Source organism: Lycium barbarum, chromosome 4 (genome assembly GCF_019175385.1).
Source record: "Lycium barbarum isolate Lr01 chromosome 4, ASM1917538v2, whole genome shotgun sequence".
Classification (NCBI taxonomy): Eukaryota; Viridiplantae; Streptophyta; class Magnoliopsida; order Solanales; family Solanaceae; genus Lycium; species Lycium barbarum.
This window is the reverse complement of record NC_083340.1, coordinates 109129912-109154107: the sequence shown is the minus strand read 5'-3', so window position 1 is coordinate 109154107 and position 24196 is coordinate 109129912. Positions and strand designations below refer to the sequence as shown.

General features: G+C 35.4%; 4 protein-coding genes, 1 long non-coding RNA gene and 1 other non-coding gene across 6 annotated transcripts; 1 reads left to right on the top strand and 5 right to left on the bottom strand.

The window, feature by feature from the left end:
• The first annotated feature begins 435 nt into the window (after positions 1 to 435).
• LOC132638505 (uncharacterized) lies at positions 436 to 7861 on the top strand. The gene is made up of 3 exons (XR_009581775.1): positions 436 to 562; positions 6269 to 6312; positions 7332 to 7861. It is a non-coding gene; the product is annotated as an uncharacterized LOC132638505 (long non-coding RNA).
• An 8511-nt stretch (positions 7862 to 16372) lies between these two features.
• Positions 16373 to 17204, bottom strand: LOC132637653 (major allergen Pru ar 1-like). The gene is made up of 3 exons (XM_060354716.1): positions 17130 to 17204; positions 16801 to 16963; positions 16373 to 16697 (listed from the first exon to the last, which is right to left on the bottom strand). The coding sequence occupies exons 1-3, from the start codon at positions 17202 to 17204 to the stop codon at positions 16399 to 16401; spliced, it is 537 nt and encodes a 178-aa protein (XP_060210699.1). The 3' UTR covers positions 16373 to 16398.
• Positions 17205 to 18512: 1308 nt separating this feature from the next.
• On the bottom strand, positions 18513 to 19978 carry LOC132638504 (probable carboxylesterase 17). The gene has a single exon (XM_060355360.1). It carries the CDS (start codon positions 19536 to 19538, stop codon positions 18603 to 18605), a length of 936 nt encoding a protein of 311 aa, XP_060211343.1. The 5' UTR covers positions 19539 to 19978; the 3' UTR covers positions 18513 to 18602.
• On the bottom strand, positions 18603 to 19538 carry LOC132637652 (probable carboxylesterase 17). Its single transcript, XM_060354715.1, has one exon. The coding sequence runs from the start codon at positions 19536 to 19538 to the stop codon at positions 18603 to 18605; it is 936 nt and encodes a 311-aa protein (XP_060210698.1).
• Positions 19770 to 19844, bottom strand: TRNAR-CCU (transfer RNA arginine (anticodon CCU)). The gene has a single exon. It is a non-coding gene; the product is annotated as a tRNA-Arg (tRNA).
• A 1489-nt stretch (positions 19979 to 21467) lies between the features above and the next one.
• Positions 21468 to 23905, bottom strand: LOC132636216 (SPX domain-containing protein 1-like). Its single transcript, XM_060352955.1, has 3 exons — positions 23385 to 23905; positions 22831 to 22957; positions 21468 to 22101 (listed from the first exon to the last, which is right to left on the bottom strand). Exons 1-3 carry the CDS (start codon positions 23661 to 23663, stop codon positions 21680 to 21682), a joined length of 828 nt encoding a protein of 275 aa, XP_060208938.1. The 5' UTR covers positions 23664 to 23905; the 3' UTR covers positions 21468 to 21679.
• Between the last annotated feature and the right edge of the window lie 291 nt (positions 23906 to 24196).

Below are 24196 nucleotides of genomic sequence, written 5' to 3'. Positions count from 1 at the left end.
TATATATATATATATATATATATTTTCAGTCATTGTTAGAGTATCTTCAACAAGCTCTAACTCTCCATTTTAATGGCGGATATAGATACTCCAAGCAAAAATACACCAGTGGCAACAAGAAAAGCAGTGGAGGATCTTCATCCAATGGTCGAAGCTCAGCCATAACAATTCGTTTGCTAAATCTCCGGATAGGCCGAAATAAGAGGAAAATCCTTCTTATGTTCGCTAATCATGTGATGTTGTTTATCTTATGAGTGATGAAGAATAGTATTGATTATAACAATATAATATTGTAGCATCATCTCGGAGCAAAAGAATAGGTTGTTGTTGTAGAAACACCATTGATGAAAATTGTGGAGTTTTTTTTTTTTTAAGCAACCACTAAGCAATGCCTAGTGGCTTTATTTTATTACTAAATAAAAGAGTCTCTTTACAATATGTTTCAACAGAAACATCTGGAACCAAAAAAACAAAAGCTCAAATAAACTAGCTAGATCCAAGAACTAAGAACAGAGAAAAAATCTCTTCTCACAGCAACTCAGTCTCCTAGCTTAGCAATCAGGTATGATTCTCACCCATTTTCATTCCTGTCGATTTTTGTACGAACTGAACTGAAGAAAAGTACATGGTGTATAATTTTGATTCTTCCAACTGAAAACCTATAGATGTAGCTTGAAGATCTGTTGTGTTGTGTTGTGTCGAATCAACTCTTTTGAGCTTTTTCTATTCCTCTCCTCCATTGTTGATGTGCTTTGAAATCTCTAACCTTTACCCGGTTCTCAAAATGATTTGATAACTTAAGTATTCTGTCCTGTTGATTGTTATATCTTGTTTGTCTTGAGTAAGTAGCATTCTTAAGCCCGTGATTGGCCCCATTAATATGTCCCTCAAGCTCTCACCAGAGACATGGTTATCAACCACACTAAGATTATCTCTAGGCTTTACAATTGAACTAAATAAACAAGACTTACTTTCTCTTTAATCAACAGGATAGATATCAAGTTAGGATTTCTAATTTCCAGTAGACAATCAAAAGCAAAAAACCTATGAAATACAGTAGATACTGCTTCTCAGCTATTGCTAACTCTTCAATAGGATGAGCCGAAGCTAATACCACACATTGAAGAATTTTCAATAGTTAAGTTACACAATCACACATGTACTCATTAGTTTTTCTTATTCCTTGCATTTTTTACCCTTAGATTAGGAACTTGTTGCTTATCCAAATTTAGTATCTTCCTCCCTGCACTAGGCAGTTCTGAAAATAAATTAAACTCTGATATGCGTGCAAATCAAAAGCTATGTTAGTTAAAAAATCTGCCAGGCTGTTCCCCTCCCTATAGATGTGTTGTATTATCACATTGAATCCTTCCATCAACTTCTTAATTCTCTCCACTTCAGTGAAAATGCACCATGGTATCTGCCACTGTTCTTCCACCACTTTCTTCAAAAGCAATGAATCTGTCTCCATAATTAATGGATGGAGTTCATGTTCCACACAGTAGGTCAAGCCTTGCAGTAAAGCTTTAGCTTCAGCTACTACAATTGTAGAATCCCCTATTTCAGCACATTGAGCATATACCAAGTCCCCTTGCCAATTTCTCACACAAAAACCATAAGAACTAGGTCCCGGATTCCCTCTTGAAGCCCCATCTGTATTACACTTAAACCACCTAGCATATGGAAGCTTCCAATGTACAAGTTTAGTAATTATTCGGGGTTTTATTCTTTCCAGACAATTAACCAGGTCAGGCCATAGAAAAGGTACATTTTGTAACAATGGGTATCTCATCCTGGTAAGATAGTATAGATTATTGTTCACTTCATGCACCACCGTTCTAAAACTCACCTTACCTCCATGTCTTATCGTATTTCTCCTTTTCCACAGTTCCCATGTAATCATTGCTGGTATTGATTGAACAATAGGTTTGATCATGTCACCGCAAGCTACTGACCATACAGCTCTGATTGTTTGGTGTAGTTGGACTCTGTTTACATGTAGTCCTGCTGCTTCTAAAAACACCTTCCATACCCCTTCTGCAAAAGTGCTTGTTAAAAATAAATGTTGCATAGTTTCTTGTTGAGGAACTCTGCAACAGTAACATCTAGAGACCACGGCAATATTAATCCTCATCAAATTATCATCAGTAAGGATTATCCATTTCCATAACTTCGATAGAAAGAATGAAATTTTAAAAAGAACTCCCTTAATCCACAATTGTTTGAAGTCCTCTTGTATGTGACTCTTATGCCTCATAATATCCAAAGCACTGTTGATTGTAAACTTTCCTGTACTTGTTGGCATCCACCAGGGTCTATCCTATACACCTTGAAGTTGTTCTATGTGAATTTCAGACTTAATGTGATCCATTATATCTGTTGGAAAGTTTTGCTGCAACATTTGATCCTTCCATTTCCCTCCCTCTATCAGATCTGCAACATCCTTCAGTGCTTCATTAATAGGAAATTCAGTGGGCACCACATGGTGCAAAGCCCCTAGCTTAGTCCAGTTCTCATACCAAACATTAATAGTTCCACCTTTTATTTCCCACCAAATTTCATGTTCTATAGCTTCTCTTGCTTCTAGCTAGCATTTTCTTCCACACCTGTGACCCCCCCTTCCACTGGACTAGAGCAGGCATTTGTTTCTTGTAATATTTATTCCACATGTAATTTTCCCACAATGTATTAGAAGTCCTGAATCTCCACCATAATTTGGCAAAAAGAGCATTTGAAATATCAAATAATGATTTAAAGCCTAAACCTCCTTCCTGAGTAGGTAAACATACATTCTGCCATGCTACCCAATTCCTACTCCTCCCTTCTTCCTTATTACTCCAAATGTATCTAGCAAACATCTTGTGTATTTCATTCAACACACACTTTGGAGGAGCTAATACTGAAAGTAGATGCAAAGGCATTGCTTGGAGAACACTTTTAATTAGTACAGCCTTACCTCCAAATGACAAGAGCTTGCCCTTCCAAGAATGCAATCTTCCTTTAATCTTTTTGATCAATTCAGTATAGTACACCTTCTTCTTCCTTGAATGAAAGATAGAGCACCCCAGATATATAAAAGGAAACTGTCCTCTTGAAACACCAATATTATCAGCAACTGACTGAATAAGAGTATTTCCTACTTTCGAGTACATATAGTAAGAGCTTTTCTCCTTATTAATCAATTGACCTGAAGCCTGCTCATATTGATTCAGCACTCTCATGATATTCTTAAGTGATTCCGGCTGAGCGGAAGTGAAAATAATTGTATCATCAGCATATGCCAAGTGATTTAAAGGATAAGACAACTTTGGCATCCCATACCCAATATAATTGGATTCTTCAAATAGTGAATTTAGAGCCCTGGACAAAACCTCTGATGTTTGAAGAAATAAAGTAGGTGATAGGGGATCACCCTGTTTCACTCCCCTAGTAGAATGAAAAAATCCAATTGCCTATCCATTTAGCAGAACTGAATACCAATTGTTCGAAATCAACCTCCAAATCAGGCCTATGAAATGCTCTGCAAAACCTATTGATCTTAACACATACAAAAGATATTTCCATGAAACCCTATCATAAGCTTTGGCCATATCCAGTTTTATCACAACATTTGCAGGTTTACCCCTAATTCTAATATCTGAGACAATCTCTTGTGTTAAGAGAATGTTCTAAAAATACTTCTCCCTTTCACAAAACCTGATTGATTTGCTGATATTAATGAAGGCAACATCTTTTCCATCCTTCCATGCACTACTCTTGATATCACCTTATTGATGAAGTTAGACAAGCTGATTGGTCTCATATCTGAAAAAGACTGAACAGTTTGTTTTTTAGGTATGAGTACCAGATTTGTATATGTGATTGATTTAGGGAGTTCGGCACCATCAAAAAAAGACAAAACTACAGCATGCACATCATTCCCCACAATCTCCCAACATTGCTGATAAAAAATACCTGTAAACCCATCTGGTCCACCAGCACTGTCCCCACTTAAAGCAACAATTGCCTGCTTGACTTCTTCTTTTGTTGGATATGCACATAACACCATATTCTACTCATAAGATATCATAGAAGGAACATGTCTTAATATTCCAAAATCTGATGTATCCCCCTCCGGAGTAACTTGATTCTGAAAGAAATTTACTGCTTCTGCCTTGATATTCTCTATCTCTTCTAACCATACTCCTTCTCCATCATGTATTCCCCTCACCTGTAATCTCTTCCTCCTTCCATTCACAGAATTGTGGAAAAAACTATTATTCCTGTCTCCTTCTTTGGACCAATTAAATCCTGCCATTTGTTTCCAGTATTGTTCTTCTAGGCTTAAGTATTTTTTCAATTCAGCCTGAGCCTTTTGAAGCACAATTCTGTTTACAATGCTGGGCTCCTCTTCAAATAAATCTTCCTTTATTTTCACCACTTCCTCTCTGATTGTTAGCTGTTTGAAAATGTCTCCATAAGTTTCCCTACTCCACCTAGAAAGAGCACCTTTTAAGCTTTTGAGCTTCTGTTTAAATGCTAAGAAAGGGGAATCTGCATATGTAGTCCTCCAATTTTGTACCACCACCTCCTTGAAAGTTTCATGTGGAGTCCAAAAATTCAGAAACCTAAAAGGTTTTATAGAGTGAACAACTTCTTCTCCATATGATAGAATTAAAGGGGCATGATCTGACCCTGTTTTTGAGAGATGCTCAACTTCTATTTGTGGGAACATGATCTGGAACTGACAATTAACCACTATTCTATCTAACCTTTTGAAAATGCAATCTTCTGTTGATCTCCCATTCCACCATGTAAACGGACTTCCTTTAAATCCCATGTCCAACAACCCACAAGAGTTAATACAGCAAGCAAAGTCCTCACACTCAGATAATGTGACAGGAAGCCCACCTAGTTTTTCTTTCTCAAACAATATCACATTGAAATCCCCCCCCCCCCCCCTAACCATTCATGGAAAATTCATGTCACTTGAAAGTTGGTAAAGACTGTCCCATAGCTCTAATCTCTCCCATTCATCACACTTGGCATAGACAAAAGTTGCAATAATGTCTTTGCCAGTATCTTGGTGACACAACTTCAAAGTAATTTGTTGGTCTGTGTCCATTAACACATCACATTGTACTGCATCATCGACAAAAACCCATATCTTACCATTACAATTAGCTACAGCAGTCTCCATGCCCAATCTCCTTTTGTATTTCTGCAGATGTCTACAGTTTTGAAATGGTTCCATTAAAGCCACAATAGAACACTTATATTGCCTTTGTAACATGATCAACCTTTGAAAAGCCTGTTGAGTGTTAACAGACCCAATATTCCATATTAGAGACTTAATCATTATTTACTTTTGCAAGTGGCCACTCTTTTTGGGTTCACCTTCTTAGGTGGTATAACATCTTGCACTTTTGTTTTTTTCCACTTTTTGTTATGGCCTTTGGAGATATATCTGCTTCTGTGGACATCTTTTTTATTATTTTGGAACTGATCCCTATTCCCTGATCCCCTAATAGCTGCTACTCTTCCTCTATAGCCTGCTGGACTTCATTTTCTGTAACTCTATGGGCCACTATTTCTTGTAACTTAGCATTTGGTGGGATATGTTTTCCTTGCTGGATCATTTTTTGTTCGTTTGCTCCCTCTGAACATATTACTACACCTATTGAATGTGGCATCATATCAGTTAAATTCTCTTCTGCTTCCCTTTCTATGTCAATTGCTTGCCCATCTGGTGGATTGTGTTTTATCCCTATCTCATCTGGTTTTGATTGCTGAAGTATATCCCCAACTGTCAAGTTATCTGCAGTATCACTAGGCCCATTTTCCTCTTGTTTTTTTGCCTCATCAGAGATCAAAGAATCCCCATAAGACTCCCCACCATGATGTGTCTTTGTTGTACCATAGGAGTTGTTTTCTAACTGCACTGCTGACTCTTGGCTCATGATTTCTTCTTCTGCATCCTCTGTTACTTCTACTCTATCCCCTCACCTTTTTGTTTTATCTGATTCATGAACATTTAGTGTCTGATCCACTTCCACCACCTGATTATCACCTCTATTTTGCTCTTGCTGTCCCTGTTGTGATGTCACCTATTTTTCATTGTCAACATTGATTTTCCCAAAGGAGGCTTCCACCCAATCTTTAGAACTTTCTTGCACAATTTTGCTTGTTCCTTTTTTCCCTTTGGAGACTGAATGTTTTCATTATCTGCTGCATTTTGTGAATTGTTGCTTATATTAGTGTCATCCTTTTCTTCTGTTTTCCCATTCAGGTTTCCTTCATCATGTTGGCTTTGCTGCTTGTTCCCCTCTTCAGGTAAATTCTCTGCTATTTCTTTCTCTAAACAATGATGTTTTGCTGCCTGTTTTGTCACAATTTCTTCTAAATGGTCTTGTTCTGAAAGAGCAGCAAACTGGTTGTTGGTCTTCACCTCACTAGTTTCTGCCTTCTTCCCTGTACCACCTTGCATATTTTGGCTCCCATTCCCTTCTGCATGGTTGTGCTTTCTATTGTCCTTAACAGGATTCCATTGTCTAGGATTGCCTATTAATCTGCCACTAGACAATAGTCTTGCAGAATTATGATAACCCATATGCATTGGCTTTTTAAAATTCATGTATTTACCTGTTTCCTTTTCTTTTTGATTTACCTTCCCCTTTGGTTGTTCTTCTCTATTGCCCTTTTGTTCTTCTCTCTGCTATTTTGGGATGCTCCTGATTTCTCCTCATAACTTTCTAGATTGCCTTCACTGTTTTCATATAACACTGCTTCTTGGATCTTCTCCTCCTCCCTTCTTTTTGCCAGTTCTGGATTGATTATTCTACAGTCATATTCATTATGCCCCTGTAATTTACATTCTCTACAGTATTTTGGAAGATAGTCATAATGAATCTTCACATTTACTGTCCTTATTGCTCCTGAACTTTTGTCCTCAATATCCATCCTTACAGAACTGGGTAGATCTGACAATAAATCTACTAGAACTTTAACCCTAGCACAACTAGGTCTTGTTTTGTTGATAGTAGCCATATCAAGATTAAGTGGTTTGCCAACTGCAGATGCAATTGAAAATAAAGTTTCCTTCACAAAATAGGTAGGCAGTAGATTAGGGAAGGATATCCATGCCATAGCTTTAGTAGTCTCCTCATCTATTTTAAATTTTGAATCATATATAAGTGGCCTCATTTGATATTCATATCCCTCTTTATCACTGATATAACATGCTGGTTTAGAGGATAAATTGATAAAGTCTTCTATAAGTGATAATCTTATGAGTACATGTCGACTCCTGAAATACCCAATTTGGCACTCACCCTTTATTCCACATTGTGCAGGGATAATTGTGCGGAGTTGATCCATATCTGGCCATCCATATGAGAATTTTCCAACAACAGCATGTTGTAACTTCTCAATCACGTTCATCCGGGACACCTCTTCCTCTGTCCATTTGAGATAAGGCTTACCATGAAGATAAGAGATTTTCTTCATTTCAATTGGTGGAACTGTGTATTTCTGATTTTGTGTAGTAGCATTCAAAGTAGTAGGTTTCAAAAGTTCAGCATACTGTAATTTGTTCTCTCTCGTTGTAATATCCCTTCCTCTTGAGGAATTGTTGTAGTATCTTGTTGGTCAGCCATTCCGGAGGACTGACCAACGGCCATGGTGGCCATTGATGACAAGCTTGATCTACGTATTTAGGGTTTGCATGAAAATAGGAGGTGAGAGAAGATAGCACTCTCTTAATATTTATTGCCAGAGTTGTGGAGCTTCATGTCCACCAAGTGTTTGATAAAATATTTCAGTATGTTTCAGTATATTTCTGTGTATTTCTGTGTATCAACAAACAGTATATCTAATTTTTCAGTATATTTCAGTGTATTATTTCGCTGTATTTAAATGTATTTATCTTTTTTTAGTGTGGAGCCTATTTTTACTCCACTTTGTTTTCATGATTTTTGTATTTCGATGTATTTCTGCATTTTGTATTTCTAATTTATAAAATAGTTTCTGATATATTTCATTGTATTCCATTGTATATACGCATACTAATACTTTATATTTCTTAAACAATCAACCATATTTCATTATATTCCAGTGTATATTTTTCTATATTTGAAAGTTTTTAGATCTTTAGTGGTTTTTGAATTCAAAAAGTTTTGATTGCGATAAAAGTTTAGAGAGATTCGTGAGTTGTTATGGAATGCATGAAATATGGTTGATCTAATTTAACTTACCATTTAAAAAGAAAAAGAAGAATCTGTTCCAAAAATATAGCCTATTTTTACTCAACCCAATTTTGTATTTCCATGTATTTCACTGTATTTCAAAAAATCTGATCCATAAATAACTCCTGATTTTACTGGAGCGTGTTTACTGTTCCCTATATTTCTCTATATTTCAAAAAAACATAAATACACGCGTTTTTAAAGAAAAGTAGCTACGCTTGGTAATTTTGCATTTTATAGTTATATCTAGTTAGAAGTCAATGAAAGGTAGTTGTTTATGTAAGTTTCACTTTTTAGATCCCACTTCTTCTTATTTCGTTTTGGACACAGTTATTTTGTTTGGGCTTTTTTCTACGCCTATAAATAGTTCATAAGACAGGGTTTTTACATAACTTTGGATAACTTGAAACACATAGTTCAAAAGTTTGGACCTAGAGAGAGCTTGGAGCCGCTGTGGAGGCCGTAGTTACAGGGTTTTACCTTCTCTTCTTTGTAATACTAGTTTTTACGTTTTTATTCGGATGATTTGTTGTTTTTCCTCCATGTCTGTGTGGAGCTAAACTCTTTAGTTCTAGGATTTTAGCTCAAAGATGAAAGTTGACATTTGATTATCGTTTATATCTATTGGTTTTCCATCTTTGGGTTATTTATTTATTCTTGGTCTTAATTGTTTGATTATTTGACGAAATAGTTGAGCACATTCTATTTACATGTCTGAGTTATATCTTCTGATTACAGATATGTCTGAGTTATACATGATATACGCATTTATATATGATCGTGTTGAGTGTCTTTACTTAAATTCTTATTTAGTTAATTGTTAAGTTTAGATACTCTCTAACTGCATCTTTCCTTTTCGCCTCTCCTCTTTGCATGGAATTACACAACGTGGCCATTCGGGTCAACTTCTCTGTGAGCCATTGTAGGGCCAGAGGGCCCAATACCCCTTTTTTGATTGAGTCTGTGCTAGATGAAGGCCCATCTATGGGTGAAATTAACAACTGGTGGGCTCGGTAGGCCCACCAGCCTAACTCTCCTCTTTATTTTATATTTGTGTACCTATATATGTAAAGAATGCCCCCAAAAGATTAGAATTTAGGAATTTCACGTAGAAGGGTTAGGAATTATTCAAATGATTTTCTAAATCAACACGGTTAAGTTGAAACAATGCATGAGATTGGCAAATGATTTTGTTGAAGTCTTTAAAGTAAATTGAAGTGATACAGTATACACGGGATGTATATTCCTTTATAAGAATATAGAAAGGGACGGAAAACTGTTTGGGCCTTTTGTCCCCTTTGAAATAAATGGGACCGATTTTTTGCTACTTTAAGAAAACAAAAAACTGACTTTCAAAGAAAAAAACAATTCAGTTGTTTCAAATCAAAATTCAAACTTAAGGTTGATTTTTAAACTTTTTGGGCCTAAAGTCCAGACCATAAGTCACAAAACAAGAGAAAAATACACTTAACTTTTATTTGAGGTAAAGGTTTCGAAGTTAAGATATGGTTGACCTTAAAACTTGGACAAAGAAAAATAAAAATACAAAAACCCCTTTTACTTTTATAAACCTATGATATGTTTACAAAAGAATTACACTAAATTTTCTCAATAACTTTATAAATGATTAAAGCATAAACATTAGAACCAAATTAAGTTGGACTCTATTTAAGAGAAATCTTAGGTGTGTCTTGGTTCGGAAATGAAATGACTTTAAGACTTTATATGTATTTTAAAGAAAAAACCCAACTCTTTTTCCCCTAAATAAAGATTTTTGCCAAAATGAGTCATGATATGCTACGGTAGGTTTTTTTTTTTTTTCAAGAAAGAAAACCTCTTTAAGCAAATAATCATAATAATCGCACATTGAAGCTCATAGGTCAACCATATTTTACGGATCCTTAATACTAGGGTGCTTAAAACCTTTCCTAGGGACCAGAACCATTACCTCAAACTCTGATTTAAAAAGGATTTTTCCCTTGTTTGATAAAAACCCTTTTAACTTGATTTTCCTAATTTCCCTTATAAATTAGGTGGCTACTCTAAAAATACAAATAGAGTCCACAACCTCTTAGTAGCTTTTATGCACCCACGTAAAAGTGAACTGTAACACTCATAAAGCAATAATTAACCCGTCAACTAGTAACCCAGGAAATTAACAAGTGTAACGATTGGAAGACTCAACTTGATTGTTAGTGGTCATAGCCCTAGATTTATCTCTTCGCCGATAAAAATCTGCTTTGTCTTGGTTAAAGTTCATTATTTGCTTTCTTTTATTTTTAGTTAGTTTATAGATATAACTTTGGATTTTGTTTCTTGTTTATATAATTAGCATTAGTTTAATTTAGTAAATATTTAATCATAAGTACCTGTGGGCACGATATCTGGACTTTAATCCTATATTACTTGTACAACCGCATATACTTGCGAGTGCGTTTGGGAGCAACAAGTTTTGGCGCCATTGTCGGGGACTTAGAAATTAACTGTTTATCTAGATTAGACTTTTCTTTTTGTCTATTCAAGAATTTTTTATTTATATTTATTTATAATTTTATTCTTAGTTTAATATTTTGATTATCTTTCTTGACATGGCATCTTGGAATAAAAATTGGTCGAATATTGGTTGTTCCTATTTTGGTGATCCTTGCTCTTATTCCCCATCCTCGAGCCCCTATTATGATTTTCTGTTGTTTGTGATATTAACAGGAGTACTGAAGTGGAGGATGCGAAAAGCCTAGCTCGGGTCAGCGATATGGTAAAACGAATGTCGGAGCACAACGCATTAATAAATGAGCAGGGTGCAGAACTAAGGAAAGCCATAGAGAGAATTAGTGCCAAACTCACAGAGATGCAGGCCGAGGCTGAAACTTGTAATGATCTGCCAGTTACAGGCTTAGCCAATACCCAAGACGAACCTCAAACAGAAGAAAAGAGCGATTTCTTGCAAGGAGATAGCATTGAAGAAGCAGATATAGTGAGCCAATCTTGGCTAACCGAACAAGCTCAACAAATGAAATTTCATGGGTTTCTTCGTGATGGTCTTACGGACATGGTGATACAACTGATAGAAGGCAGGATTAAGCTAAGACAAGAGATAGACCCATTTGACTTAGATATCCATGACCTGCAGGTTCAATTGAATAAAAAGGTTAAAGAGTCTGATGCCCAACTACATATTATCGTGGATAGTGGCCAACATGTGGAGCAGATAGAAGAGCTCCAACCATTCGATAAAAATATTGTTGATGACGCCAATGTTGAGGAGATATACAAAAGTGAGGATGTAAAAAATAAAGCAGTTTTAGAGTTGGGGCATGTTGTTCCTCATTCTAAGCATTTTTCTACATTATGTTTGGTTGGCGACATGGAAATCGAGCACTCCATGCCGATGAAAAAGTGTATAGATGAGGAACAAGAGTCTTACATCATGAAGTTTGCCAAACCGAAAAGACAAAACTTTATACCTAGCTTAAGGGCCAGGAAGTGCAAAATGCGACACTTATTGCTTAGTTCCTTTATTTTCACACCACCACCCCATGAGCGGAGTCGAAAATTTGATGCAAAATTAGGGCACAATTTATATCCTCAAAGTGGAAAGAAAAGTTGTGAAAGTGATGGCGTCGTGCCGCAACGTTAACTTTATTAGGAGGAAACCCAATGTGTAATAGTTTTAGATTTTTATTTTTATAGTGCAACGTTTTGTTTTGTCTTTTTATTTTGCAGATTAGGGGAAGTCTGAGCACCTGAAGTTGAAGCTAAGGAGCATGTTTATGCTTAAGTCTGGGGTCGTGGTACTCTTTATATTGAGGATTATGCTGCTAGCTAGGCCCTAGAGAATTTCAGGAGTATTTCTCACCCTTGTTTCAATTTTGTTTTCTGCTATACATGCATTGAGGACAACACATATTTTAAAGTGGGGGGTGGGTTACTTCCGATACTTTTGAGGTCAGGGATATATATATATATATATATATATATATAGAAAACTAAGAAAAATTCAAAAAGATTTTTACTTTGTTCGTTCTTTTATTTTTCTTTTATAGTTTCTTTCTCTCTCATTAGTGGCATAGATCATCCACCCCTTGATTTTTCTTATGGCCTCGGTTCTTTTTCAAAAGGGCCTTTGAACCGGGTAATTTTTTAAATTTTTAGGTTTTTTTTTTGGAGTAGTAAAAGAGAGAGAAGAAAGAACCTTTTGACTTGTTTGATACTAGAATATTTAGGCTTGAGCTTGAGTAGTACTTTCCTGTGAGTGCTTGAGTAATGAAACATATAGCAAACTTTCTGACACCTGCACTCATGATTGTGACTCTATATATAGCTTATTCTTATTTTGTAGTTCGTCATGATCCTATTTATCTTAGAGTAGAATTGATCCATCTCGATTGATACTTGTGCCATGTGTGGTGAGGATTTTCTACATTTATTCCACGTTTTTCATCTTAGTGAAGAACTTGCCCTACATGTTATTGAAGCGAAATAAAAAGTGTTACTCTGTTTAGAAGATGATAATAGGCTTTCCTTGGTATGTCTTGTACATTTTTAGCCTTTCTAGAAATTATACCACTAATTAGCCCTTTAAGCCTGTAGCCTTTTGTTTGTTAGCTGTATTTTTGCTTTGATCCTTCTGTTTGAATCCCTAGTTTTAGCCCCCTGCTTCCATGAGCATTGTAGCTTAGATGTGATATAATTGTGAAATCTGAAGAAAAAGGATGGTCAAGTGAAAAAAATGGTGACCAATGATAGCTGCAAAGTGATGAAAAGGCCTTTTTAAAAAGAATGTGACATGTAAGAATAAAAAGAGAAAAAAAAATTGAAACGTTGTTGATATGAGGGAAATACTTGTGAAACAATTGATGAAGAGAGGGCTGAAAATAAAATGAAGAGATGCAAATAATAGGTGATGAAGTCTAAAATTACAAAGTGCTTAGGGAAGTGTAAGTCACTATCATATAGTTTTCCTATCCGTCCCCTAGCCAACATTACAATTCATTAAAGTCCTATTTGATTCTATTCGAACACACTTAATTAGTGGAGATGTACCTAAAGGGCAAGCCTATGGTTCTTTGTGCATACATGTGAATTTCTTTGTGAGTGTGAGAGTTGTGCTTTGATGCTAAATCCTTAAATTACATTCGATTCTTTGATTTGAGTGTGTGGATTATTTATTCTTGTGAGGGAACTTGTTTCATGATAGATAGGTGATGTTATTAGATTTTTTTTTTTTTTGACAGAGTAGGTGAGCGAACTTAAGTTTGGTGAGTTAGAGTTTGTCTCTGAGGCTAGGAGGTTAGAAGTTTGTTGTTTGTTTGTTGAATTGTATATCTTGCATGATAATCACGAAGTGTATATTTGATGGTTTGAGTTGGTATAAGGCCTAATTTTTGGTATCAATCAAAGTGGTGGTGTTCCTAGGCTTAATTTATTGAGAGTGGTTTTAATGCTTACTCGTGGACGAGCAAGAGTTTATGTGTGGGGTGGTGTTGTTCGACCAAAAATGTATATATTTAACCATTGTTGCCTCACATTTTAGTATTTTTAATCATCTTTTGAGTATTAATTATATTACTTTGTGCTTAATATTCTATTTTTAATGTGTAGAAATAAAGCGGTGCAAAATTGAAGAGATCCGAAGCAATAACAGAATTCAACGTGTTGGATTTTTGTAAATTAGAATAAAGAGGTACCGAGTGCACATAGGAATGATTTGAAAAAGAGAAGTTGTCTATGTGGCATGCATCAGTACAAGAATTACAATTGATGATTGAAATTAAAAGGAGTAAAGCAGCTAAAGGAATTGGAATGAATGCATTTACCTTACTTGGCAGCCCACCGACAAAGCAAGCAAGAAAGTATTCAAAATGGCAATTGAAATTTGCTAAGTTTAGAATGTGGCAGCAATAAAATAGAGCACTAAAAATTAACTTGTGCGCGACGCACAGTGTAATTTTCAGATCCCACTTCTTGCTATTTCATTTTGGACTCAGTTATTTTGTTTGAGCTTTTTTCTACACATAAATAATTCATAAAACAGGGTTTTTACATAACTTTGGATAACTTGAAACCCGGAGTTCAAAACTTTGGATCTAGAGAGAGCTTGGAGCCGTCGTGGAGGTCGTGGTTACAGGGTTTTAATTTCTCTTCTTTGTTAATAACTCATTGTTACGTTTTTATTGGGATGATTTATTGTTTTTCCTTCATGTCTATGTGGAGTTAAACTCTTTAGTTCTAGGGTTTTGACTCAAACATGAAAGTTGAGGTTTGATTATCGTTTATATCTATTGGTTTTCCATCTTTGGGTTATTTTATTTATTCTTGGTCTTAATTGTTTGATTATTTGATGAAATAGTTGAGCACTATTTGTGGCGTGTAAATTGAACTTGGCAAAGGGAATTTGTATGCGTAATAAGAATAAATAGAGCTTGTTCGAATAATCGTTTCGCTAATGAGGATAGGAATATACCCTTCAGCCTTGCTTAGTTGAATATAGAGATTTAAATACGTTCTTGTTATTTTCTGATGACCATAGGAATATAGGCGTTAGAGTAACATCTACAGGCTTGTGAGCAACTCGGAAGATACTCATAAAGCAATAATTAACCCGTCAACTAGCAACCTAGGAAATTAACAGGTGTAACGATTGGAAGACTCAACTTGATTATTAGTGGTCATAGCCCTAGATTTATCTCTTCTCCGATAAAAAATCTACTTTGTCTTAGTTGAAGTTCATTATTTGCTTTCTTTTATTTTTGGTTAGTTTATAAATATAACTTTGGATTTGATTTCTTGTTTAGATAATTAGCATTAGTTTAATTTAGTAAACAGTTAATCATAAGTCCATGTGGGTACAATATCTGGATGTTAATCCTATATTACTTGTACGACCGCGTATACTTGCGTGTGCGTTTGGGAGCAGCACGTGTCTATTCTGAAGAGACACATTTGTTGGTTACATAACAATTGGAATTTACACACAATAACTGTTCAATTTTCTGTAAATAACTGCTTCTGTACCAACCAACTGCCAAATTGAATTACTTAAATTCAGCTTTAAAATTAAGCAACAGATAAAATTACTAACAATGTAGTAAGATTACTCAACATGTAATTGGAATACTGCAAAATGTAGTAGGACTATAAAACAATGTAGTAAGATTATTGGACCTTTGAGAGACCGATTTGAAAATCCTTCAACATAAAATAAAATAAAAGAGGAATCAACCATGAATCTAATTGCTCAAGAATCCAGTCGGTAGGGACTAAGAATTCACAAATTTTCTTCAATAATATTACTTACTTTTATATCTGTTTCTCTTTAATTTATGCTTAAGTCATTCCTGTAAATTTTAATATCTAAATACATTAAAAAACAACAAATATGCACTTATAATTGGTAATTGCCTGTTTGCAGTATCTGTCTTATGAACCACTTAACTAACATCTAGTAGTAAATAAAGAATCAAAGGCTTCATTGTTGAATTGTTGTTATTGCACATCACGCCCACACAGTAGTAACATAACAGGTCACAGACATATGCACATCACGTCCACACAGTAGTAACATAACAGGTCACAGACATATTGATCATCACTGCATTCACCGCTCAGTCTGTTATAATAAGAGGTGAAAGTTTGTAGGAACAATAAATGTTGCTCTTCTGAACTCAGAGTTCATAAAGAGTAGATCTCAGTATAGCTCCATTAGTCATGGGCTGTGCCGCCACTAAAATGTTCAGACACCACGGCTAGTGCTAAACTTGATTCTCATTAATACCCCTGATGAGCATTAAGCGTTGTTTATTGTAAGAGTAATATTACTGATATCACCATGTGAAAGTTGCAGCCTAATGACATTGCCGAAGAGTCTAATTGCAATTTGAGTATCAAAATTGTCGTTCTGAATTCTGACGTTTCTTGGTAATTTGGGTTTCTTAGTCATTCAAGTCGCTAGAAGAAATATGTAACAATCACTGAACACGAATCAAGATTTTATTTCCTCAATCCATATATTAGATACAGAAGATAATTGAGACAATCCTTATTTTTTCATCCGTTTTGTACTTCTTAGAACTACTAGAAGAAGGAATTGAAGTCAAACAGAACTACAAAACCAGTTGCCAGATTTGAAGAAAACAACTAGTTGATGACTTAGGAAAACAAGAAAACAGGAAGCTGATTAAGCGTAGGCATCAGGGTTCTGAAGGAGATAGGCCTCCACAGCTTTATACATAGCCAACACCCTTTCCTTTCCTGCTTTGATTTCTTCTTCGTTCAGCTTGAAATCACCTTCAATGTAGTATTCACTAGTCACCTTAGAGATGGAACCACCATCAACTGTTTTCTCAAACTTGACGTCATAAGTTATCTTTTCAAGCTTCTCTATCAAGGCTTCGCCTTCAATCAATGTGTATTTGTATGTAAATGTCTTCTCGTTAAGCTCATCAATCCGATACTTTATAGACTTAAAGCTGCTACCTGCATGAGAAAGGTTTCATTTTTATTGTCAGTTCATTAGCAGTATAAAGTTGCATGCATTACAACTCACCAAGCAAACAAGGGAAATTTTAAAATGTCCAACCTTCAGCAAGATTGATTTGCTTAACGCTTCCAACACCACCATCTCCTTGGACAAATTCAACTCTTTTAATAGCTTGTGGCAGCAGTTTCGGGATTAAGTTGTGGGAGTCAATAATGGAAGCCTTGAAGATCCTTGATGGAGGGATTGGTGAACAGTGGCGGATCTAGAATTTATAAGTCGTGGGTGCTTCACTAATTTTGGTACAAGTATTACAATGACCATAAAAATTAAACATGGGTGCTCATGGTCACTTTATATACATTTTTAAATATATTTATGCATACATAACACAATTTGATCAAACTGTGTAGTTGCTTCAGCACCTAGACCTCCCAACGTAGATCCGCCACTGTTGGTGCCACTGTTGGTGAAGTGTGCTCATCAGTGAATTTGGTGACACCCATGATCAGCTTCTAGTCTTAGGGACAAAAATTTAGTAGGAACCTCTGCAGTTAGGCTATACGATGGAGAGGTTTACTTGGATGGAAAAGCTAAAGGAATAACAAGGTATTTATAGGCTGAGATGAGATGTTACTTATTCTTGAAATTGTTCCCATTGCAGATGACAAACCATATTCTTTGGTTTGTCCTGTCCTCTGTTTTTTTATAAGAATAAAAGTTAATAAGTGTTCCAAGAGTTTATAAAGTTGCTCTTTCCCATTATGTTGTTTCTATTGACACACTCAAGTTTTGTCTGTTAACTTAGTATATCTGGACACTTAACTCTTATGCACAGGGGATTCCATTTCTCATTTTTATAGAAACTGTTGAGAAACATGGACTTTGGGCTAATTCAACCCAAAATAGCTCATGAGGTGCATAGTATAGTATCGGCTAAATGTCATAGATTATTTATTCTTTTTCTCATTGTACATAACGTCTGACATTCCTATGTTTGTCCTTTATGTTGCTCTATGAAAAGGAAAAAATGAGGTTCCCGAAGTTCGTAAAATTTCTATAATTCATCGCTATTTTATTTACAACAGTACAACACCATAGACAAGCACATGCTGTAGGTGTCATTAGTACAGTACACTGAATTTGGTCTTTCTCGAGAACATTGATCTCAACTTTTCAACTACAGATTAACTTTGAATATTTCTTCGTGCAAGAATTCTTCAAGAATTGGCTTCATAAAATAACATTTATGTCCTTAAACTCTTCTGGACCCCATGCACAGTGAGTCTGGATTTCCCTACTGATATAACTCTATTCTCTGCTTTATCCATTAACCTTATGTTATTGATTCAAGAATTGGCTTTCATAAAATATAAGTTAAATTTAAGGATCAATCTGGTTTTGTCAAAATGGAGTTCAACGTAACATTATTAAATTCCATGACAAAGAAGACATGAGGAAACAAACAAAGATAAGAAATTGTTACATAATGGTATTTGTTTGTTGATGTGTGAGCCAGCTGGAAGTAAATTAAACCGGAACCGCCGGTACTGATTAAAAATTATAATTTTACCATTCCTTCATGGTATCATTGGATTGTGTCCGTTGAAGACAGATGAAAAATCAACTCATTTGTAGATCACCAAAAGTAGTTCTTTGCATTAAAAAATGGAAGAACAGAAACTAAGTGAACATTACAGTCTAAAAAGTAGAACATGTGAAAGGTATTAGAAGAAAAATAGCTTTAGGTAGACAATTTATTGTGGCCTATAGCCAGTCTATAATGTTTCCATCTTTTCTCAAAACAACCCTCTACATAAAATTCTTCTGTCAGAAAAGTAAAGAATTGCCCTTGTTTCCTAAATCCATTTTTCATCAACTGACTATTAAAACCATATGAAATTCTAAAAACTATGTATGAAATCACTCATTTGCTTCTGAAGCAAACGAGTAGTCTCTGATTCAGGATGAAACACATGATAAACGTGAACCTGTCCCTCAGCTTCAACCAGCCCAACTCTTTTCACACCTCTCTCCTTCAAGAATTCAGCGTACGTTACTCCCCTTTCTTTCAAGAAGTCCAAGCCAGCCACAAAAACAATCACTGCTGGAAACTGAGACCATTCATCCACAGATAGTTCAGCATTCTCAAAATTACATCCAAAATAATCACGATTTGTTCCTTGAGGCAAGCTCAGTCTCCAAAACATGTCGTTCATCTCCACGTCCCCTGCTGATCCATTAGCCATCTCTAATTCAGTCCTTTTTTCACTCCCGAAATACAGATGAATTGGCAGCAGTCCCTTTAGTCTACCACGAAAACCTTCACTTGTCATCACACTAATAGCAACCTGATGAACTATGTTGCCTCCAGCACTGTCTCCAGAAAGAAAAACCCGAGAAAGATCAGCCCTTTTCAGCCATGGTTCATTTTCTAAGTTCTTGGTCAGCCATCCCAGTGCAGAATAACAATCTTCATAGGCTATAGGAAGCTTATTTTCGGGTGCAAGACGATAGTCTACTGAAAGGATGATAGATTTGGAAGCAACACTTAAATCTCCAAGAAAAATATGGTAACCGAGCCATGTAGTCGAGCCAATGCAAAACCCACCACCATGGAAGTAGACTAAAACAGGAAACTGCTGGTGAACTCCTGATTCAGGAACATCAGGAAGGTACATTCTACCAAATATTGGTTTCAAGGGGTCAATGACAACATCCTTAGACTTGTAGCCATTGCAAGGTTCAACTGATGCTGTGGCTATTTCAGGCTCGAATCGTTTAACTGAACCATTAGAAAAAACTTGGATGTAACCTGGTGCTTCTGCAACTATGGACATTTTCTTGGGAATGCGTAAGATACCACTTGCTATATGGTATGAAAGGACATGCTTTTTATGGGGATTTATATAGAATGGAGATTATGATACTAGAGCATAGGTACATGATCGAACATGGATGGTAGGTTGATCACACAAAGGGCAATGAATCTTGAAAATGAGTATAGCAAGAATCATGAAAAGAAAGTGCAAGTGAAATGCGAGAGGGATAAAAAAAAGTTAATTTAATAACGCGCCAGGTAGGGGTCGAGAACCTACGACTTTCTGCTTAGGAAACAGACGCTCTATCCACTGAGCTACAGGCGCTTTTGTTTGTAAGGCGATGTTCTTATGTTATAATGCCGGAATACATAAAACCCAAAACCAGTTTTTCCTTCAAGATTTTGTAACGATGCCTTTCTCTAATTGGATTGTTGTGTCGTAAATGCTATAAAATTACTTCTTCTTTTTTTTTGCGCGCGGATTTCCCTTCAATCGCAATGGTCTTTCATTTTTGCCTCTCATATATATGGTCTTTAATTTTTGTCCGTGCTATTATTTAATGAAAATATCCAGACTAGTTTCGCGAGGCATAATTTCTGTAATATTTTTATCATCGGAAACTGTACTTTTGCCTCGCTCAACATAAATTTTATAAGAATTAAATTATGCGCCATAAGATTTGTAGTATTTTTTTAGATTATATTGAGTGTTGAAAGTTATGTCTTGTCCGACATAATTTGTGTGGATGTTATGATACATTTGATGAAGTTAAACATAAACTATGTTGAGCGAAATCTAAAATTATATCGTTTTTCAGATTATGTCGAGTGTTGAAAGAATTGTCTTGTCCAGTATAATTTGTGTGTATGTTATGATACATATGCCGAATTTAAACATAAACTATGCCTTGTGAAATCTAAATTATGCCGCGCCAAAAATGCTGAAGGGCAAAAATGAAAAGACCACAAATTTGAGGAGCAAAAATTAATGACCACTCCCAAAATAGAGACATTTGTGCTAACGGCCCCATAAATTATGATGAGTAATCCAGAGTATTGATAAAGCTGATGAATTATTAGAGGATCGAATTGAGAAATGCAGGGAAAGAATGTCTTAGATATAATACTTCATTTTCTTTAGGAAAAAACTAGAATATATTTCTGGAATTGACAGCCATTAACTATAGACCATGAGGTACCTTCATTGTCTTTAATTTTTTTTTGAAATTTGAGTAAGTTTGCCATATTACAATATCCAGTTCCCAACTACCCTGGCGGCAATCTGACTTTCTTGTTGCCACATTTGGAGCATTTTCGTTCTCCAATTATAGCGTCATAATGCATAAGAGGCCTGAATGAGGATATGGTCCATTTCTTTCTTGTGCAAAAGAACTTTTCAAAGTGTTACAAGTAATTTTATATAAATAATTTTGTGTTTGATTAGATGTGAATATAAACCAGTTGATTTATTAAGCAAAACAGCAATTTATGTGTTTTGGCGAATAAGCATGACTGGAATGATTTTAAGACCCCCTGCAAAAAAAGTCTGAATTAAAGAGTATCTCTACACGTATAGGTCGAAGACAGAAATAGTATGAAAAGGGAGTTCGGAGATTTTATTTTGGGAAGATCATTGTGTCTAAATTGCAAAACTATGGAAGATCATTGTGTCTAAATTGCAAAACTATTAAGGATAAAGAGAATGATACAAATTGTGGTCAAACTAATGTGACAAAGTCTTTGATTTTTGTCTATATTTGGCATATTAGTGTTTACCAAACAATTGCCCAGAAGTTTATATAAGCTGGGCTTATAAGCTTACCCCAAACATCTTCATAACCCATCAAACGGGAGCTAGATTTACATACAGTCAACAACCTCAAATACTACAAAAGCATTAGGTTAACTTGAAATTTCCTTGAGCAAAACCCACTGGACTACCAAATGCTACAGAGGGAATGTATATATATATATATATATATATTTATCAGTTAACATCTCTAGAAGGTATTACAAGAAATCTAAAGCTACATATGAGCTGTAAGGTAATGTAGTCCCAGCAACTGCACTCATTGCTTCTAGATGTACAATACCTGTATTGACAAAAATCAAAACCAGCAAGACATATATGTAGAACATGTCACAGACATCAGTAAAACACTACTTTGCTACTTGTTCAACTACTGGAGTATTTTTCCAGACTTTGTCGAGCTCGTTGGTCTTCATTGGTGGCAAAGAGAACATGCTGACAGTTGAACTTCCGCTACGAATCTCCTGCAAGACTCTCAGTGCTGAACATGTAAGTCTGAAGTACATGTTCTCCATGTTCTTTATCTCTGCAAGGTCTTCAGGAACTTTGACTGGCCTCTCTCCACTACCTCCTGCATTACCTTCTGTCGCTTCTCGTACTCTAAGTGGTTCAGTTTGGTATAAAAGGTGACTAAGAAGGGTATCACACTCCTTCACTAGTTTATTTAGAACCTCTGTTTCAAAGAATGGCTCCTCGAGCACCTTTTGGATGAAAGGCAAACGAAGAAGCTCGCCACTGAGTTTGTCATATTTCTTTAAAATCTTCACAAGTCCTATTGACAGCAAAAGTAACAAAAGGAAAATAATGAATATATATTCATTACAACCAAATGGGAAAAGCTATCCCAATCATATCATCAGGCAGTTGAGGATAAACTTGAAAAGAATAAGACATCCATACTTCTACATGTGCCAATAGCTATACATTTAAAACCCACCAAATCTGTTTGTGTAATACTTAAATGTTTGTCCAGAAAAAATCTTAAGCTTCAAAGAAGCCAAAAAGATGTTCTAAGAAATTGAACTACAAAGACCTGAGTGATCAGATGACTATATGTTATTATCTTCTAATTTGAGCATTGAAAATCCAAAAGATCCATCAGCACCCGTATTCAACAAAAGAATCTGATAAGTTGAGCTTATCTCAGACACAGTTGATATGATTGGTTAATCTGGCTATAGATTAGCTTGCCTCAAATGCTTGATATAAAACTCATTCAAGATTACAGGTCATATGCCCCCACCCAATTAGCACTCATAAAGCTAACTAGCAGAATTTCTAATTGACACTGTTAATTAAAGTGAAATACTTCTAATTATCAGAACACAACCAGGCATGCTCAAGCTGTCAGAATCTTGTACTTTCACATTTTAAGATGATAGTATCATACAATTACTAGCATGAAATAGAAACTAACAAGTCAAGACTGGAGAGTAGTTCAATTTTTAGACATTGGCCAACATTGTTAGTGACAGAATTAATAGCAACGAACGAGGGATACCTGTATAGTTAAGAGCACTGTAATTCTCTAATAAAACCATCTCTCCATGCAGATCCACGACGTCCCTACCTACTCTAATCACCTCTTCATTTGACTTTCTCATCTCAGCTACCCTCTCTTTCAATACCTGCAACAAACACAAAAACCAGCTTGACTCTCTTGCAACAAGGAAATAGTCCAAGCAAAGCAAAACCAACACTTGATCATGTATCCAAATACAATTATCTATTCACATCATTCGTTGTTCCTAAACTTATATTCGCAACCTCAATTATGCACCTAATCAAAGGAAAAGATTACCATTCCATTGTCAATTGCCTAATTGCAAAGGTGCCCAAAAAATATTCAAACCGTATTAGTTAAACCAAAAGTAACATGGCAAAGTTACACACAAATACAAGATACCCTTCAAAAACAATCAAGTAATCAAAATTCTACCAAATGAACAGTTTTCTGTGTATAATTGATAAAGAAACATCTAATTCTTGTCGTCTGATACAATAAAGAAGCAATTAACTTTAACAAAAGTGCATCAATAAGTATAGAAAGGATACCTTAAGCTGAATGATGTAGTCCTCTTCTTTCTCAACAAAGAAACTGTTAAACTTGTCAATCTCCTCCTCTAACAGCTTCACAAAATCATTCACTTCCTTTGTAACACCATCATCATCATCCAACCTTTGCCTTTTCTTAGGCCTATTATTATCACCATCCTTAGGCTGAGGATAAATCAATTTCAACTCTTTCTTCAGATCCTTGTATGACAAGAACTTATCTTGCCATTCAGGCAATGTTTCCTCTATGTGGGCTTTCAAGATTTTCCAGAACTTCATCACCACCACCAACTGATTCTTTTTATAAAGATTTCAAGAATTTATTTTTCTGGAAACCCAATACAAAAAAGATTTCAAGAATTCATTTTTCTGGAAACCCGACACAACAAAGATTTCAAAAACTGATATTTCTGGAAATGATAGAACAGATATTCCAAGAAATGATGTTTGGCAAAGTATATGATTGGAAAAATGGAGTGAGAAATGTAGACGGGAAACATAAAAAAAAAAAAGGTATATATAATAAAGTCAGAGAAGAGTGGTGTGGGAAAGAGTAAAGTTGGCATAAGCTAAGAATATTCCAAAGCATGAATTCCCCAAATAGGATTTGGCATATAAAAAAGAATATCCAAATAGGATATCCTGACTTTCGGTGGTTATTAGATGCTCTTTGGTTTGACCGTTTAACTTGGCGTTTCGACATATACTTGGGGTGTGTTTGGTTGGAAGAAATATGTTTATTGAAAAATAAGTGATTTTTTTTTTATTTACTATGTAAATAGAAAATATTATTTAAAAACTCTGGGGATGAT

Excerpts from the sequence above, each read along its gene's own strand:
- LOC132637653 (XM_060354716.1), bottom strand. The coding sequence starts at position 17,204 with ATGGGTGTCACCAAATTCACTGATGAGCACACTTCACCAACAGTGGCA. Across the intron at positions 16,964-17,129 it reads TGGCGGATCTACGTTGGGAG|ATCCGCCACTGTTCACCAAT; the intron begins GTCTAGGTGCTG and ends TATAAATTCTAG. Across the intron at positions 16,698-16,800 it reads GCAAATCAATCTTGCTGAAG|GTAGCAGCTTTAAGTCTATA; the intron begins GTTGGACATTTT and ends TTTCTCATGCAG.
- LOC132637652 (XM_060354715.1), bottom strand. The coding sequence starts at position 19,538 with ATGTCCATAGTTGCAGAAGCACCAGGTTACATCCAAGTTTTTTCTAAT.
- LOC132638504 (XM_060355360.1), bottom strand. The coding sequence starts at position 19,538 with ATGTCCATAGTTGCAGAAGCACCAGGTTACATCCAAGTTTTTTCTAAT.
- LOC132636216 (XM_060352955.1), bottom strand. The coding sequence starts at position 23,663 with ATGAAGTTCTGGAAAATCTTGAAAGCCCACATAGAGGAAACATTGCCT. Across the intron at positions 22,958-23,384 it reads ACTACATCATTCAGCTTAAG|GTATTGAAAGAGAGGGTAGC; the intron begins GTATCCTTTCTA and ends TGTTTGTTGCAG. Across the intron at positions 22,102-22,830 it reads CAGTGCTCTTAACTATACAG|GACTTGTGAAGATTTTAAAG; the intron begins GTATCCCTCGTT and ends TGCTGTCAATAG.